Genomic DNA, 17,500 nt, shown 5'->3' on the forward strand with positions numbered 1-17,500 from the left:
TATTGATAATTAAAATAAGTAGTAGAGGAAAAATGTGCTAACCTTAACAAATATGATTAAACACGACGTTTGACTGATGTTAACTAAAACTGTCAAGAAGTTTAAATGTTTTTGGAAGAAAAAAATAGGAAATAACCCAAAATAAAAACATAGAAATTTGACCTGTAAAGTCACAAGTTTCCCTTAAACTCAAAATCCAACATGGCCGCCACCTGTGTGAAACAAACAAACAAAATGCAGCAATAAACTAAATATTTAGACTTTAACAGTTGTATCTTAATAAATCATGAAAATACACCATTTGTTTTTAGTTTAGACAAACTGCTCTGGTTCAGAGTAAAGCAAAGTTTCCCGTTTGTCCGTCAGATGGTCACCACAGCGGCGACCCCTGGAGCAGCAGCAGCAGCAGCATGAGCCAGCAGGGTTACCATAGCAGCATGCTGGGGGGCGGGAACTCGGCGCACGGCCCCGCCCAGAGCTCCTCCTACTGCGGGATCCACCCTCACGACCGACTGGTGAGCCGGGCCGCCGGCGGCGCCGTCAGCCGGGCTGGAGGCGCCGTTAACGTTTCCCGTCTCTCCACAGAGCTACCCGTCACACTCCTCGTCCGCAGACCTCAGCTCCAGCCTTCCTCCCATGTCCAGCTTCCACAGGGCCGGCGGCGGCGGCGGGGGCGGAGCCAATCACTACAGCACCGCCTCCTGCACCGCCTCCACCAACGGCACAGACAGCGTCATGGGTAAGAAACACAACATGAGATAGACCCGCTGGTTTTAGATGCAAACCTCTGCATGATGCTTTTACTTTGAAATTAGCTGCAGGCTTTTATTTTGTCCTGTGTTAAACTGCTAGAGTGGAAGTTGAACGTTTTGATTTTGCCGTTTTTAAGATTTTTTAGAATGAAGAGATGTGAATTATTTGAAAAGTTGAAATCTGTTGATGAAGCAATGCATCATGGGTAGACGATGGATGCTAGCTGCTGCAGCGCTAGGAAAGATTAATCGATTGAGTAGAGAAATTAAAAATTAGCTCCAATATCAGCGAATCAGCAGGAACAAATTTAAATTCTTAGCATGTTTTTATTCCTTCAAACGATAAAAACTGAAACTTGTTCCTTCAGTTTCTGATCCAGTTTGATGAACTAAAAAGTTCTGAGACGTTTTGAATGAATTTGGGCCTAAATTTTAAAACGTGTCGCATTATTTTATTTTTATCTAGATTTATTTCCAGTGAACTGGATCGTAGATGAACTGGTCAATTAATGATGTTAATGAAAGCTGTAGATGGAGTTTGGGTCTGGACAGAACCAAACAGAACCGATCAGAACCAAACAGAACCGATCAGAACCAAACAGAACCGATCAGAACCAAACAGAACCGATCAGAACCGTCCCTCGCTGTGTTCTCATCCTCTGAGGATGCGAGCTGCGCTGCGGTAATCCTGCGGCGGTTCTACTGGGCCGGCGGTGAGACAGGAAGCTTTAACCCAGGAACATATGCTGCTTCCTGTCTGACCCTCCAGCGGCTTAGAGCCGTCCCGATTGCCTTGGTTACCATGGAAACGGTCAGTGTGCACGAGCGTAAAGTTTCCATCTGGACCCGGCTGTCAGGAGTAGGAGTGGGCATGTCCATCAGCTGCTCCTGTGAGGTCACTTCCTGCCTGGCTGACCTCTGACCTCGTTCAGGCTGGAGGTTAAATGGGAATAACAGTCCAGGTTCTGGGGCTGGAGGAAAGGTCAAAGGTGAAATACGGTCCTGGGCTGGAAACGTTTGGAAAGAGAAAAAAATTATTTTAAAGTTCATCCATCCATCCATCCAACATTCATCCATCCATCCATCCATCCATCCATCCAACATTCATCCATCCATCCATCCATCCATCCATCCATCCATCCAACATTCATCCATCCATCCATCCATCCATCCATCCATCTTCTCTCTCATCTTTTCTAACCAACCTGTTTTTATCCTTTCTAGATGTTCAGCGTCTGAATAATTAAACGTGTCGCCAACAACATGCTTATTTACCAGCTTGCATTGCTTCTGTCCCCTGTGTGTGTCGGTGTGTGGGGGTGTGTGTGTGTTCATGTCGGTGTGTGTGTGTGTGTGTGTGTGTGGGTGTGTGTGTGTGTGGGGGTGTGTGTGTGTTCATGTCGGTGTGTGTGGGTGTGTGTGTGTGTGGGTGTGTGTGTGTGTGTGTGTGTGGGTGTGTGTGTATCACAGCTAACCGAGCACAGAGCGGCACCGCCAGCAGCTCCCAAACCGGAGACGCCTTAGGGAAAGCCCTCGCCTCAGTAAGTACCGCGCCGTTTCCCGGCGCCTGTCAGGACGCTAACAGATGCTAATAGATGCTAACTGACGCGTCTCTGTGCAGATCTACTCTCCAGATCACACCAACAACAGCTTCTCGTCCAACCCCTCCACCCCGGTCGGCTCGCCGCCATCACTCACAGGTAAACACGGGTCAGAACCCGATCCGGGTCAGAACCTGATCCGAGTCAGAACCTGATCCGGGTCAGAACCTGATCCGGGTCAGAACCAGGAATGAGGAACACGACCAAACATGGCTGTAAAAACACAAACATTTACCAGGAAGTTCTGGTCCAGGTTCTAGTCCAGACATGTCAGGAATCAGTCAAAACTAAGTGAAAAGGAACTCTTGAAATAATCAATAATAATTATTTATTATTATGAATTATTAAGACTTTAGTCCCGTATTCTTACGTCTTTTTTCTAGTATTAGGAGTTTGTTCTCCTATTATTACGACTTTATTTTTATTATATTATAACTTTTAGTTTTGCAAATGTTTTTGTAATATTACGACTTTATTCTCATAATACTATTAATTTTTCTCATATGACTTTCTTCACTATTAATATGAGTAATATTTTATTCCTCTGTTATTATTGCTTAATTATGAAGTATTTATTATTAGAAATTTATTCTCATATTATTATGACTTTATTCTGGAAATATAGGTTTATTTTCGTATAATTACACGTTTTCCTTTGATTTTTGCTTTTTTTCCTTCTAAAATATCTGGTTGCACATTCTAAATGTCTCCAGTGATAAACTCCATATAAAATCTACATTTTAACGTCACTTTTGTTTGTAAATTCCTAATAAATAGTTGAAGCTGGACATTTTGCGCTGATAAATCTGTGAATTAATTCCCGTATTGATGCTGTGTCCACTCCTCCTCTCTGCAGCGTCTCCTTAAAGTGAAAAATGACTTTTTCTAATAATAATTGAGTCAAATTTGTCTCTAATTGTCGGCGCTCCGCTCACCGTTTGATATTCCTCCGCCTCGCCTTGTGACTGATAGCTTTAATTACGAGCACCACTTCCACAAACCGTTCGCAGACCTGCCGGCTCCGTAAACACCAGCCCTCTCCCCTCTTCCTCCTCCTCCTCGTCATCATCATTATAGCTGACTAGGATATTGCCTGCGAAACCATAATTGGTGTTTATCATTGTGTCAGAGTTACTCCACTTTTAACAAATTAGAAATGAAGCCTATTAGAGCAAACTACATGCAAATTGATATCCAAGGCGAATGCCGTGAGGGTGTTTTACACCGTCGGACTCGGAATAATTTAGCCGCCGTTTAATACATATATTTGTATTTGCACATGAATGTACCCAGGTGATTATGCATTAATTAGCATATGCAAATGAGCATGTAATATGAATAAAGGAGAGGGGAGAGAAAAGACAATGAAAAGGAGAAACACGTGCTAATGAGAAGGAATCAGAGGAACACGGTGGAGAAACATGAGAGCAGAGGGAAGTTTAGAGGAGGAGGAAATGAGATTTTATGAATATCACCTCTGGCTTTAACCAGCCCAGGAGAATAAAAGCTTTAAACTTCACCTCACATCTCAAATTGTAGAGACAAACAAAACATTTTGGAGCAAAACGTGTGAAGAAGATCTGCACTGAAATCAATCCAGTACCAACATGGACTGAAAGCAGTTTTCAAATGCATCAGGCTAACAGTACGCTAACCAGAGTTAAGCTAGCACTGTTAGCCTCCTAGCTAGCACTGTGCTAGTACAGCTAGCTGACTGATGCTACGCTCACACAGCAGGCGAGTTTTTCTCACCTCAACAACAAATACGATTCGTTCCACTTCATATGTGGAACTAAATCAGATTCGTGTCTGAAAGGTTTCAAAGCGACTGCAGTCTGAACGGTCCAAACGCATTTTACCCGACTCTTATGACACTGATGTGAGAAACGGACCTGCAGAACCAGACACCTCCTCCAAAAACTCAGAAATTATAAGATTCATCTCAGAAATTTTCTAGAAAAACCTTGAAAATGTCTGAGTTTCAAAAAAACATTTTCTCAACTTTTCAGGCTCGGACTCAAAAACATGGAAAAATATTTCAGTGTTTTTTCTAGAAAATTTCTGCAATTAATCTCAAAATTTCTGATATTTTTGGTGGAGGTTTTTTTTTTCCCCATCTATGAAGGCCTGATTTTCCGCCGTGACAATCGGACCTGGCGTCTCCGTCCGCCTCATGTTGCTGTGAAGTCGCGTTTCTCTTCTGTCTACCTGCTAATGAAACGGGTCGGTTCAGAACCGAGCCGTCAGAACAAAAAGCTGCTTTCCTCAGCTGATAAACCACTTTCACCTTTTCAAACATAAAGCCTTGTATTGGCGCATTAGTGATGCGATGAGGCCGGGTCGGGTTTTGTCTTCCGGGTCCGTTCTGTCCGGGTGGGAGCGGGAAGGAACGTTTAGTTCGGCGCATCTAGAGCCTGGATCGAGTTCGGCTCCGGTCCAGGTGGTGGAGCGTCTGCAGGTCGCCGCAGATAAACCTTTTCAGAGACAGGAAGCGTCCTGATGATGTCATCGGATCCGCTGTGATGATGTCATCTGGTCCGTTCTGTTGCAGCTGCCAGTTCAGCCGTCTGGTCGAGGAACGGAGGACAGGGAGCGTCATCGCCGAACTACGAGGCTCCGCTGCATTCACTGGTAAGAAACAAACTGATTCTCGTTTCTTTCTTTTGTTTTTATAAAATTAAAATTTTACTTTTTCTCCAAAAATTCTGATTTTTGATCTCAGAGGATCAACGTCAGAAATCTGAGAAAAAAATTCTGAATTTTAAAATTAAAGTCAAAGTCATTTTGAAATTGATGTTTTTTGAGAAAAAGTCAGAATTCTGCAGGGAAAAGTGGAAATTTTAAAATTAAAATCAGAATGCTGAGAAAAAAATCAGAAAAATTTTAAAAATTAAAGTCAGATTTTTTTTAAAGTCAGACTTTTAGAATTAAAGTCAAAATGTTCAAATTTGTCATAATTCTGAGAAAAAAAAAGTCAGTTTTGAATTTAAAGTCGAAATTTTACAATGAAAGTTAGAATTCAGGAGAAAAATCAAAGTTTTTAAATTAAAGCCGAATTTATGGGGAAACGTCAAAATTAGTAAAATTTTTAAAGTCAGAATTTAGAAAAAAGTTACAAGTTTAAAGGTAAAGTCAGAATTTTTCAATTAAAGTTAAATTGTAAGGAAAAAGTTGGTTGTTTTAAAATGGCAGCATCTCGTTGTGCTGCAGCAAAGTCGCATCGAGGACCGGCTGGAGCGCCTGGACGACGCCATCCACGTGCTGCGGAGCCACGCCGTGGGGCCGTCCACGGGCATGGCGAGCGCGCACAGCGACATGCACAACCTCATCGGAGCCGCGCACACGCACAACGGCGCCATGGGCGCGCTGGGCAGCGGCTACGGGACGGGACTGCTGTCGGCCAATCGGCACTCACTAATGGTAGGAGCTGTGATGATGTCATCGCCGGTCAGGGACAACCTGCTGATCATCCGTCTGTTTGTCCATCCATCCATCATATTGTCTTCATTAATAGTGAACTTTTCATTTGTTTTTTTTATCTGGACTACAAAACGCCGTGAATTCTGGGAATTTGAGTCAGTAAGGTGTGGAAATGAGTTTAAACCTTTAATCTGAAACATTCTGTTCATATCAGTTTATCTCCCAGAGGACCTGCAGAAACAAACTTTACATTTAGCTGCTTCTCTGTCGCATCACGCAGGGAAACATGACGTCGTTTAGAGACGTGGAGAAAGACGTCCTGAGGCTGTGAGCTTCAGCGGTGATGTTTTCCACATTTAGACCTTAAAACAATAAACATAAAGAACCAAACAGCTGCGTGACATGAGGAGGGTTTGGACAGAGAGAGCCTGAAATACGGCTCACTGCAAACAAATCCAGATGCACCAACATGTTCCTCACAGGAACCGCAGAAACCTTCTGCCTGACGCTCACCTGGGAAACAGCAAGTCAGGTTTAACCGCAGAAACAGATTCAGCAAAGATTCATGAAGAACTGAAACTCTCGTTTTAGATTTAACCTCCAGTTGGGAGTAATCCACACATGTTGCTTTTATAGGCTTTTAAAATGGAAAGTGACCAATAAAATTCTGTGATTAACTGATCATCATCATCATTTTCTGTGTTTCCATCAACGTCTTTTTCTCAGTTTATTTGTTGTAAAACGTTGATGGAAAAGGGAAAATCTGAAATAACTTTCTTAATTTTGACAAAAAAAGTTTTAACCCTCAATGGCTGTTCCAGAAACAGAGTTAATTTGCTCAAGAGGAGATGGAAACACGTCGGCTGATCAAGTTCTGATGTAGAAAACTTTCCCATCCATTAGTGGGTCTGGGCCTTACCAGAGGCACAAAGCTTGGAAATACTTCAGAAGTCCGATGTTTGGTCTGTTAGCTTTAGATTATTACAGCCATACGCAGCATCTGATGAACATCTGATGAATCAGGCTTTGCTCTAAACTAATAGAAAGAAACGCGACTAATTCTCATTTTAGCTGGATGAAAACGTGGCTTCAGTTGCTTTAGAGGTCACTGCTGATGTCTTCCCAAACTGGCAAAATGTTGTTTTAAATTGTATTTTACTTTGAGAGAAGTGAAACTCTGGGTTTTAAAGAGGGTGTACTTTCTTTTTAAGCACCAACTGAGAAGCTGCTTCAGTTTCTGACATGTTCTGTGCCGAAAGAGAGAAACTTCTCTGCTTCTCGGACAGATTTGGCTCAAAGCTCCACTGATCGCCGCAGAGATTTAGCTTGAGAAAACAGTTGGTGTTAAGGATAATATTTTTACCAGTTAGTTTTTATCTGTGTGGAAGGAAACCCAAACAGTTTTAATGTGTAGCTGGTGAGAAATGAGCATGAAGTGAGAGGTGAGTTTGCTTGTGGACTCTTTGGAGGCGTAAATGGCCGCCTGTGCTCCCGTTGAGGCCAGAGTTTGTGTTTATTCAGGGTGTGGAGTATTAGCTGGTGGAATAACATGCTCATTACCGTACAGCTGAACCTGCCGGAGGCATCGAAACGTCCTGGAGCGCTGAAATACTGAAGCTCGGTTACTCAGATCCGTTAAATGTCCAGGTCTGATCAACAGTTTATCACATTAACATTGGATTAATGTCAGGATAATCAAACTGAAGCTGAAAAATGTTCTTTAGGGCTTCATGATCTGAGGAAAACATGACATCACTGCTGATATTGTTGTATATTTTGATGATAAACTGTCTGAATTGGTCCTTAGGTCTTCTATCTTTGTGTTTTTTCTGATATTTGGCCTGAAGCCGGTTCAGTGCTGCCCTCTGTGGGTTGAACAGTGGCTACTGCAGGTGACTTGTCCTGTTGGTTGCAGTGATTCGGCTTGATTGAGCAGTAATGGAGCAGAGCGATCGGTTCTTCACATAAAAGTGTCCAGTAGCAGATAAAAGTCACCAGATTTGTTGCTTTTTTTATTTAAAGTTTCTAGTTTGAAAAGTTGGCGACGGTGCTTCTGTCATCCTAACTAAACCTTCACTTAATCTGTTCATCCCCACATTTGGCCACGCCCCTCAATGTATCATAACTCCGCCCATTTTTGGTAAAATGTTTCACATTTTGGGGGCGGGGCTAAGCTTTCACAGCAGGGTTAGTTACACTTTATAGGAGCAGTGTTTTGTATTTTCCAGGCATGTAGAGCCACTTTATAGCACAATGAAGTAACTATGTTGCCCTCATTTGGTATAAAAATATTATACATTTAAAATATGACTAATTTAACGCCTTGAAATTGGGCCTCTGTCTCTTTAAGAAGCCCCTGCTCTTTCTGAAGCTCCGCCTCCAGGAAGTCAACATGGCTCCTCTATTTACCCTTTAACGTTTTTACCTGCTCTGAACAGCTGAACGGTTGCCATGGAGATGAAAGGATTTCTCAAACATGCATGAAAAGAATCAAAGAAACGTTCCTGGGAATAACATTATAACACAATGGAAAGCTTTAAATGCTGATTTTAAATACTGCTGCTCTGTTAACTGAGAGAACATTTGGGCTCTGAAGCAAACGATGGTTCAATGCACACCTCTGAAAGTTTTGGAATGGCCTAGACAAAGTCTTGACTTAAATTCAGGCAAAGTGATGTTGCCTAACCATAATTTCTTTTGAATAATTTGACCAAGAACACGCTAGCAGACGGTTCTTCTCCTGATGTTTGTCCGTGTGTGTTCAGGCTTTGTTGTTCTCTCTGTTCGCAGCGTAAACAGGAACTCTGAGAGGAAGACGGATGTTTGAAAAAGTGACGGCATTGTGTTTGCATCAAGCCGATTTTTCAGTTTTCCTCCTGCGTTTAACTCTCTCCTTGCCTGCAGTTTTTCATCGTTATTCCTGCTCTTCTGTCTCCACACACATTGCTCTTGTTTCGCCACATACTTACTATGTGACATCTTTGCTGCGATTCGTGTTTTGATCTTCCCGTCCTGATGGACTCGGCTGGTGCTGGCTCGCTCTGTTTTCATGCGCACGCATACACACAGCTGTCTGCAGTTTGGCAGCGCTGGGGCCGAGACGCTTGCAGGCTGAGATCATAACTCTGGGAAAACAGGTGGTAAGCTGATGTGGGACTGAGACATATACAGTTCACAGCTATGAGTGCATCGTAAACACAGAAGTAGATGCATATGTCCTAACAATCAGCGAGGTCGCCTCGGCGTTTAGGTTCAAGGTTTTGGCCTCCACAATGAAGCTAAAGGAACAGATTGAGGTAAGATGTCAGAAAATATGAAGGAAATTCATAACTTTCCTCAACCTGAGTGTTTTCTGCTTTACTAAAGCAAATCAAACCCAAAATTAAAAAGTGAAAACACCCTTCCTACTAACTAATCCTAAAAAGAGATGACATAAAGTCCAGTTTGATTGACGTCACTGTCTTCCTTTTCTGAATAAAAATAAAGTCAGTAATGTGTTAACAGAACCAGACTGAGCATAAATACTCATAAAACAGAATAACATGCTCTTAAAGTTGTGTTTTTTAACGATGTGGGAAACTGTTTGTTATTGTCTCTTATGCTTTTTGAGCAATGTTAACATTTTTAGCAAAACAAACACATCTGGAATAGTAATTTGGTAAATATGCTAGGATTAGCACAGCTTTTCCACATAAACATGATTTTTCATAGCGGTAAAAACTGGAATTAGCATGCTAGCTTAACAGCGTCCTAAGTTAAAAACCTGATCATCACTGGAAAAGGAGAAAAAACTTGACTATTATTTACTGATTGTTGAACCGTTAGCATGCTAGCCTTTGAGTTTTGCTTAAACTTTGTAAATAAACTTGTCACGGCTACAAAAAGCTCTAAGGCTGTTACTGTTTTTAGAAAAGTTGCTATGCTAAGTTAATTTTATAGCAAACTACAGGCTAATGTAGCATTCTGACATAAGACAAAAGATAAATCATTGGAAAAGAAAAATAGTTTGTAGTAATGATGACTGTTTCTTAGCTTTACAGTTTGCTAACTGTGCTAAACAAACATTTCATGATTGGAGGAAAAAGCATATTTCTGAGAATACCTACTGCTTTTAGCATTTAGCTAGCATTGTAACAAAAAAGGCAACTAAAGAAGAAAAATGGCTGAGAATAGCTGGTATGCTAACTTATAGCTATAGCATGCTAACTATCATTGGCAAAAGGAGGAAAAACTCAGTAAGTGTTGGCAGTTTAGAAACAAAAGATACTTTTTCTAACTTATCTTTATGTAATTGTACCTTTACTAAACAAATGAGCCATTATTAAAACAGAAGAGTAGTTCAGGGATTATTGTTTCGTGTTCAGGTAAAATACGTCTCTTTAAAGAACGATAGCTATGCTAAAAGTACTTTTTCTTCCTGGAAAAGAAGCAACAGCCCTGAAAGTGTTGCTCTGTGCAACAGAGGAATTGTTTTAAATTTGATTTTATAGCTCGTTAACTATGCTAGTAAAAGACTAGTTACCATCGGAGTACATTAAGACAACATTTATTCATGTTTAGGAAGGTTAAAACTAAAAGCTACACAAGAAACCTCAAGCAGTGACTTTTACCAACGTGGCCTGGTTTGGGTTTATTCAGTTCTTTTAATTACTTAGGAATCTGCAAACAAAAGACTTAGCTCGATGTCATACATGAAAAACTATTTGAAAAGATTTGTGTGTGTTTGAAATAATCCAGGATGTCACGCGCTGTTGGAGACCGGGCTCATTTTTCTGTTCGTTGTGGGCACTGCGGCTTCTTTTAACTAAGTCATAATGGCTGTCTGGAAAGTCATGCTTCTCTCTGCCGCTATTAAGTCCTGCTGTTTGTTTTACTGCATAGCTGATGAGTTTGAAGGGCGACTCTGAAAAAGATGGGAAAGGTTAAGCGACTGAAACCCCCTGCTGCTCTCTGCTTCCATTAAGCAGCGTTACAGTAAGTGAGTTGACTCATAATCTGCGTCACTTTGCCGTAAAACCCCCTAATGCTTTGTAATGCTGTGCTTTTAGTAAATGCATTCCTGTAAGCTGATGAAAGTTGCCTTTACTTCGGTGTTAGTAGTTGTTCCAGTGAACGCTGAGCAGAGATATCATGGACGATTGTTTTAACTAATCCCTGCTGTGGAGAATCTTATGGAAAGCTTTGAGAAGAGCGAGAGCTTTGATTTCTGCAGATTAATGTTCCCTGTATTGTCAGGCACAACATGACAGTCTGAGTTATCTGAACATCTGATGATAAAAGGATTTATTTGTTGAACATCAGTCTGTGGGGTGGAAGCTGCAACGTTTCCTCCTCTTATGCTTTTTCATATTTTAATTAGATTTTAACCAAAATTTGTTTGGTTCTCATTAATTTGAAAGCATGTTTGCGTCCTATTCAAAGTACAATGTATGCTAATAAAGGGTGCTAAAATATGGTAATATTGTAATTTTAATTAAGTTCACCTTTAGTCTCGGTGTTAAAAGTGTGCGGCGCTTTATGAATATTTATGAAGAAAAAAAGGTTATGATCATTACACATCAGTGTGCAGCCTGTTGTTTATAAAGATAATTAGATAAATAAACCTAAACAACCTTCATAATTGCTTAATGCAACATTATGCATTGGGTTTCCATCATAAATAAATCTCATCATATCTGTGTAAAAATACATGAAGTTGGAAAAATATAGAACTTTGTAAGAAACATTTGTGATTAAGTAAATGAAGAAAAAATTCAGTTTGGAAATTCAGCAAAACTGATGGAATTATATATATATATATATATATATATATATATATATATATATATATATATATATATATATATATATATAACTAATAAAGTAGCTAAAATCTTAGTTTTATACAAAAATATATTTTATTTAATTTTTTCATTTTGTGTAAAATCATTGAATGCTGATCCTGGTTTAAACTTGAGAAAATTAACAGGATTTAAGGAGTTTAGTTTAGTTAGTAAGTTTAGTTTTATCAGTCCCTCCAGGATTTAGTTTTTGTAATTTTTTGCCATCAAAATCACAAATTTTTAGTTGCTACATAAAAAAATATTTGCAAGGAAATTTACGATATTTGTATTTACGACTGGCGGTAAATGTGACTTTTTTTAGGCGTCGCATTGCGGGCTGTAACCAGACATGAAGTAAGAGAGGCGACAGCAGTTTAGTAGAAGAAATGCTGCCACCTACAGGTGGGAGGTAGCATCACTGAAACTGGAAATGGAAAATTTGCAATAAACTCAATTTCGCATTTATGCAAAATAAATCTGGGGTCTGTGAATTTCCCAGTAGAAACTGTCATATATAAGTTTGACTTGTGTTTGGCTCCTGGTTTGAATAGTTCATGTGTGTTGGGATCAAAGGTGCAGAATTTATGCTCAACTTGTCGCCATTTTTTGTTATTTTAGAGAAAAGTAACAGCTGCTTCCTGTGGAAATATATTTAAATATCTTGAAAATTATTTTTAAAAAATTAAAAATTGTGCAATAAATCCTGATATTGCTACATATTTCTAACCAACTTTATAATATTTACCTTTAATTTGTTTAGAAAGAGTTCAGCATTTCTCATTTTGTCTCTTTATGAAGGATCCGATCAGAAACTTGAACCTTAATCCCAAATAAAAACAAACTGCCTCACATTTTTCCCTGTGACTCAGTTTTTCCCCTTCATCTTTCTTTAAATTTTCATAATTTGTCGTTCTGTGTGACATGTAGCAGAGTCTGCCACACGTCTTCCTCTGTCCGTTTTAGGCTCATTAGAGGAACACATGCATGCATGCATGTCACGCCACTGGAAAATGTTGCAGCATTTTCCAGCCTCCACAGTTTGCTGTGTTGTAACAGGTGCTTTCTGTCAGAGCCTTCATTCTGCACAGAGGAGAGACTGAGCGCTTTACGGCCATGTTTGGGAAGGTTCACTTCTTTATTTACACTTTAAATCTCTGCATTCAGAACCTGACTGGTTCTGTTGCACTTTGGGGGAATTTTGGAAGATTTTCTTCACCCCCCTGTACTAGATGGTTTCCATTCTGGTCTTTATTCTACAAGATATGGGTGTAACTATTGATATAAACCAAAAAATATGGTTCATCACAGATTTAACAAAGCAATAAATTGTTTTTTATTATTATTATTTGGAAACTGGAGGATATTTGAGAGGCTGGGGTTTATTAAGAGTTCCTGTGTGTAGATTTAACATGTTGAATTAATATTAACAGATTTACTTCATGAACATTGGTCTGAAATGTTTCAACACTTAAACGTTTATATATTCAGAGCCGCAGTCCAACAGAAATATCTGTTAGAATAGAGAATGATTCTGTTCTCTTCTGTTGAACGGAGGTTTCAGTTCATTTCTCTGTATTCATCCCAACGGAAATCGAATGTTGTTTTAACTCAGATCATCCAGCTCAGATCTTCAGAGTTCAGGGTTTCTACCAGTTTACTACCAGCCTGGCGGGCCACCAGGCTTTACTTGTGCCCCCGCCAGGCTTAGCATTGCTCGTTTATTTTAGTCTTTTTAAAATGTTTACATTTTTTAAGACTTTGGTGCTCAGGCATTAATCTTCCAATCTTTCAATAACACATTATTATTAAGTGAAATTTAAAACTTTTCTGTCAACTTTAAACGTTTTTAAACTCAAAAACACGACGAGCCGCTGGATGAACGGCTGCCCAAACTCTGGGCTTAGCAGGTTCTCTGGGGGAAACCTTGGAGCTGTTGTGGACAGGAAGCTTCTCCAGTAGCAGTCAGTTTCACAACGAATCTCAAGAAGCCTCTGACTGAAGACCTGAAGTCTCAGGATGATCATGAAATCTGAGCAGATTAATATCCATGTGCAGAGACGATATTTCTGTGTTAGATCTGGATGAAACCAGGCAATCACTGCTAATCCACCTCCTTTGCTTTTGCCATTCTTCTTTAAGGCTTTGTCTGGTTAGAAAGATTTGCATGTTTTGAATGGATCCGACATCGTAGCACCGTCTAAAACCCAACAAATAAAAACTGGCTGGATGGTAGAAAGTTGTTGAATGTAGAAAAACCTGAGCCTTGGTTGAGGTTTGTCACCAAGTCGACGGTTTTCACCTGTAGAATCTGCAGTTTTCCTGTAAACGCAGCAGAACGGTTGAGTTTTGTTGTCGGGTCGAGCTTCGCTCGGCTCCAGAGCGCTAAACCTAAACAGTCTTTGTTTATCTCAGATTATACTTCCACTTTCATTACCTCCGCTTCTCCTTTTTTGTGGCCAAATGTGCTTCATCTGAGATAATTGGAAACGACAATTGGAAATTGCAGATATCCGGCTAATATGAGATGAAATATTACAATTTACAGAGTTGGTGAAACATTTCTCCTGTCGGTGGCGTGGCTGCGGTTTCAGGAGCGGACTTGTCCGTTACTGTTTACAGCCGCGTGATGAATCTGTCGGTGGATGTGTGTGTCATCTCAGCCCAGAGATTCCTCTCCGTTTTCCTCTCCTTCGTCTTCCTCCTGCCGTTTCTCTCTCTGCGACGATCAGCAGGATTACACATGACAGCCACTCAGCACCTCCGCTGCTCCCGTCTCCTTCTGCGATTCTTTATTATCCCGGCCGGCTTTATTGGAATTTCTCCTCAGTGGAAAAACCAAATAGGATGAAGGAAACAAAAAGAAATGATGAAGAGCGGTGATGATATATGCTAAAGTTTTCAACATCTTGATTCTGCAGATAAATTTAATTCCTGTTTGTCAGCCTTCCAGGTAAAGTTCATCACATCAGAAGTGGAAATTTACTTCATGGGGAATAATCAATATTCACCAGAACTACTGGAAAGTAAACCTTTATGGATTTCTTAACTGTTAGGTTGTTTTTGTCCAAGTTATCATAATGTTAATAATAATTTGTGAGGATAATTATTGTTCAGTAAAATTAAACTTTTTGCTCTTTAAATATTTTCTTCATAATTAATAATAACTCACTTTGGTGATGCATTCAAAGAACCTGGGACTTTCCTAAATGTGTGTTGGTCCAGTAGCAGCCATTAAGTGGAAGAAACAATAAGTTTTCAGACTTTTGAGGGTCATTGAACGCACCACCACACATATATATATTAACTTGTTTCACACTTTTCCTCCTCCACACATATAAATGTTATCTGTCTTGTTTTGTTCGTTTTTATTGACATATTTAACAGTAATTTGAGGTTAAATTGTGTTTCCATGCGGTTTTTTCCGCTCCATCAGGTGGGAAACCGGGCGTGGCTTTCTCTGACTAAACCAGCATCGGTTTATTTCTGACTTATTTATATTTTCCTCTCCGTCTGCGCCTCCTCGTTGAACTAAATGAGGGACTGCTTCTTAAAATATAAAAACCCTCCATTAAAAATGAACGCCACCCTGTCTGCCTGCCTCCCTGCTGCCATTTTGCATTTGGGAATCCAGGCGGCGATGAAAGGCAGAGCAAAAGACGGAGCTGCAAGTAATAAACAAAGGAGCGAGAAGAAGGAGGTCGGGGAAGGAGCGCGCACGCCGCCGAGCGCCGGCGACATTTTGTGATATTTGCATGAAGCGAGCGGGGAGTTTGGCATGTGGTGGGCAGGAGCGCGCTGTCAGCCAGCTGGATTAACCGGCAGACTGGGATTTGATTCCCAAAATCACTTTATTTACTCCACAGCACATCAGCAAACTGAAAGTGGGCTTTGCTGCATATCTGCCGCTCCAAACAGGACTGGATTAACTGGACCGGGTTTATACATTAACATAATGCAGTTATGTTAAAAGAAATTCAATTTAAATAAATTCAGCCGGAAGGTTTGGAAGCCGATTCAGTTTAATAAAGTTTCTCCAGTTTGAATAAAAATCAAATAATTCAGTAAAATCAAAGTTATTCTTTCTGAAATCAGTTCAGATTTAATTAAAGATCGTTTACATCCAAGTTTTTTATTTTATCCACATCGATTCACCGCAGGTTAACCCAGGAGTGTCCAAAGTGTGGCCCGGGGGCCATTTGGGACCCTGAGAATGATTTCATGTGGCCCCGGACTGAAGTTTAATAACGGCACAAATTTGATTCTCCACTTTTCCAAAGTCTGGACTAAAAGTGTATAAAAGAAAATTTCCCCACCGGATGGTCCAGTAGAGACTCAGTTGCAGCATCTGCTCCTCTCCAGCTGCTGTGGTTCTGACCCAAACCAACCTGTTCCCCTCCTGGCCTGTGGGGGCGCTGCACCAAAAACCTCTGAAGACACTGAGAGCAACTTCCTTCTTCACCAAATTGGAGTGTCATCAGATTTTCGCAATTTAAGGATTTCTTGAGCCCTTTCTCCTGCTAGCGTTCGCTAGCTAGCATTTGTTTTGGTTGCATTTACCCAGAATGCCCTCCGCTGTAGTCCACTTCCTGTTTTCGGAGCGGTCTCTGGTCCGCTTGCCGTTCACATATGGATTGTAACCGAAGCAGAGTTTGGTTTTATGGTCCGAACTGGACTTCCTAGGCAAACGGACAGGAGTTGGACAGGAATTGAACGTTAGTGAACAGAACTCAGTAACACTGAAATAAAATAGTTTTTGCTGCCAAATGTGGCGCAACCAGCTAACAGGTTTAAACGTTTCCTGTTTGCTGTAATCAGATTCTGATCTACAGCTGAAGATCCTGACGGAGAAAGTCCAGCTTCAGTTTACCTGAAACTCAAGCAGAGTTTGGTTCTGCATCAAACTCTGATGATCGTTAAAACAGAAACAAAGGTTTCTGGAGCGGCCTAATCAAAGTTTGGACTTGAGTCTAGGGCTGGCCGATAAATCAGGTTTATTGATTAATCAAATTTTTGTTTTTTGAAGAATTATTTTTTGGAAAAATCTGGATTTTTTCCCACCAATAAACTCATTGAGTGATGTCATCACGTCCAGGGCGGCCATCTTGTGTTACAGCTTCATTTATTTGGATTTTGGATTCAGGTCAACTTTACCACAAAATATAAGGCGTAGGCTACATTTTTTTTACAAGAATAAATATTAATATTAGCGAACTCTAACATGGAAAATGTTATTTGTAATTAGATTTTTAGAAGGGAAAGCGAGGAAATAAAAATGATCATTATTTATTAATGGATCTGATGTGGTATGAAGGAAATTTCAGATCTTTTTAAATCTGAATGAGAAATCACCTTAATGCTGGAAACCTCAAGTTTCATCATTTAAAAACAGCTTTTTGTAGATTTCCTTTCTCTGATATTAAAATTAGTTTGATCTGAAATATTTAAAAATAACAAAGAAAAAACAGAAAAATGTGTCAGGAGGCAAATTTTGACTTTCCGTCTCGGTTCGGATCCACTGACCGTTCCTGCCGATGCGTCCCAAATTAAAAACAAAGCTGAGGGAAACGGCGGTGAGTGAGCGGGCGTTTGAGGCGCGTGGCGCCCGCAGACGTTGGCACCCCAATCAGCCGTACGCAGAACGAGTCGGGACCCATCCGGTGCCAATGCCGCCAGTCCCCACTGGAATCCGCGCGCAGCCCTGGGAATTACAAATCCCACAATTAAACATATGGGCAATAAGATAATTGTCAGTTGTGGTGTGTGTGTGTGTGTGTGTGTGTGTGTGTGTGTGTGTGTGTGTGTGTGTGTGTGTGTGTGTGTGTGTGTGTGTGTGTGTGTGTGTGTGGGAGACAGATGGACAGGATTCAGTAAACTACTCTCACACACACCCTGGGGAAAAACAGGG

General features: G+C 40.5%; 1 protein-coding gene across 1 annotated transcript in view; it reads left to right on the plus strand.

Moving 5' to 3' along the window:
* Positions 1 to 17,500, plus strand: part of tcf4 (transcription factor 4) — a 54,219-nt gene that overhangs the window by 24,696 nt on the left and 12,023 nt on the right. Inside the window, exons 2-7 of the mRNA XM_023338674.1 lie at positions 367 to 515; positions 586 to 739; positions 2,223 to 2,293; positions 2,374 to 2,452; positions 4,905 to 4,984; positions 5,564 to 5,773. Of these exons, the coding sequence (XP_023194442.1) occupies positions 367 to 515; positions 586 to 739; positions 2,223 to 2,293; positions 2,374 to 2,452; positions 4,905 to 4,984; positions 5,564 to 5,773 (743 nt within the window). The remainder of the gene's footprint in view (positions 1 to 366; positions 516 to 585; positions 740 to 2,222; positions 2,294 to 2,373; positions 2,453 to 4,904; positions 4,985 to 5,563; positions 5,774 to 17,500) is intronic.

The sequence above is a fragment of the Xiphophorus maculatus genome, chromosome 8, assembly GCF_002775205.1.
Source record: "Xiphophorus maculatus strain JP 163 A chromosome 8, X_maculatus-5.0-male, whole genome shotgun sequence".
Lineage (NCBI taxonomy): Eukaryota > Metazoa > Chordata > Actinopteri > Cyprinodontiformes > Poeciliidae > Xiphophorus > Xiphophorus maculatus.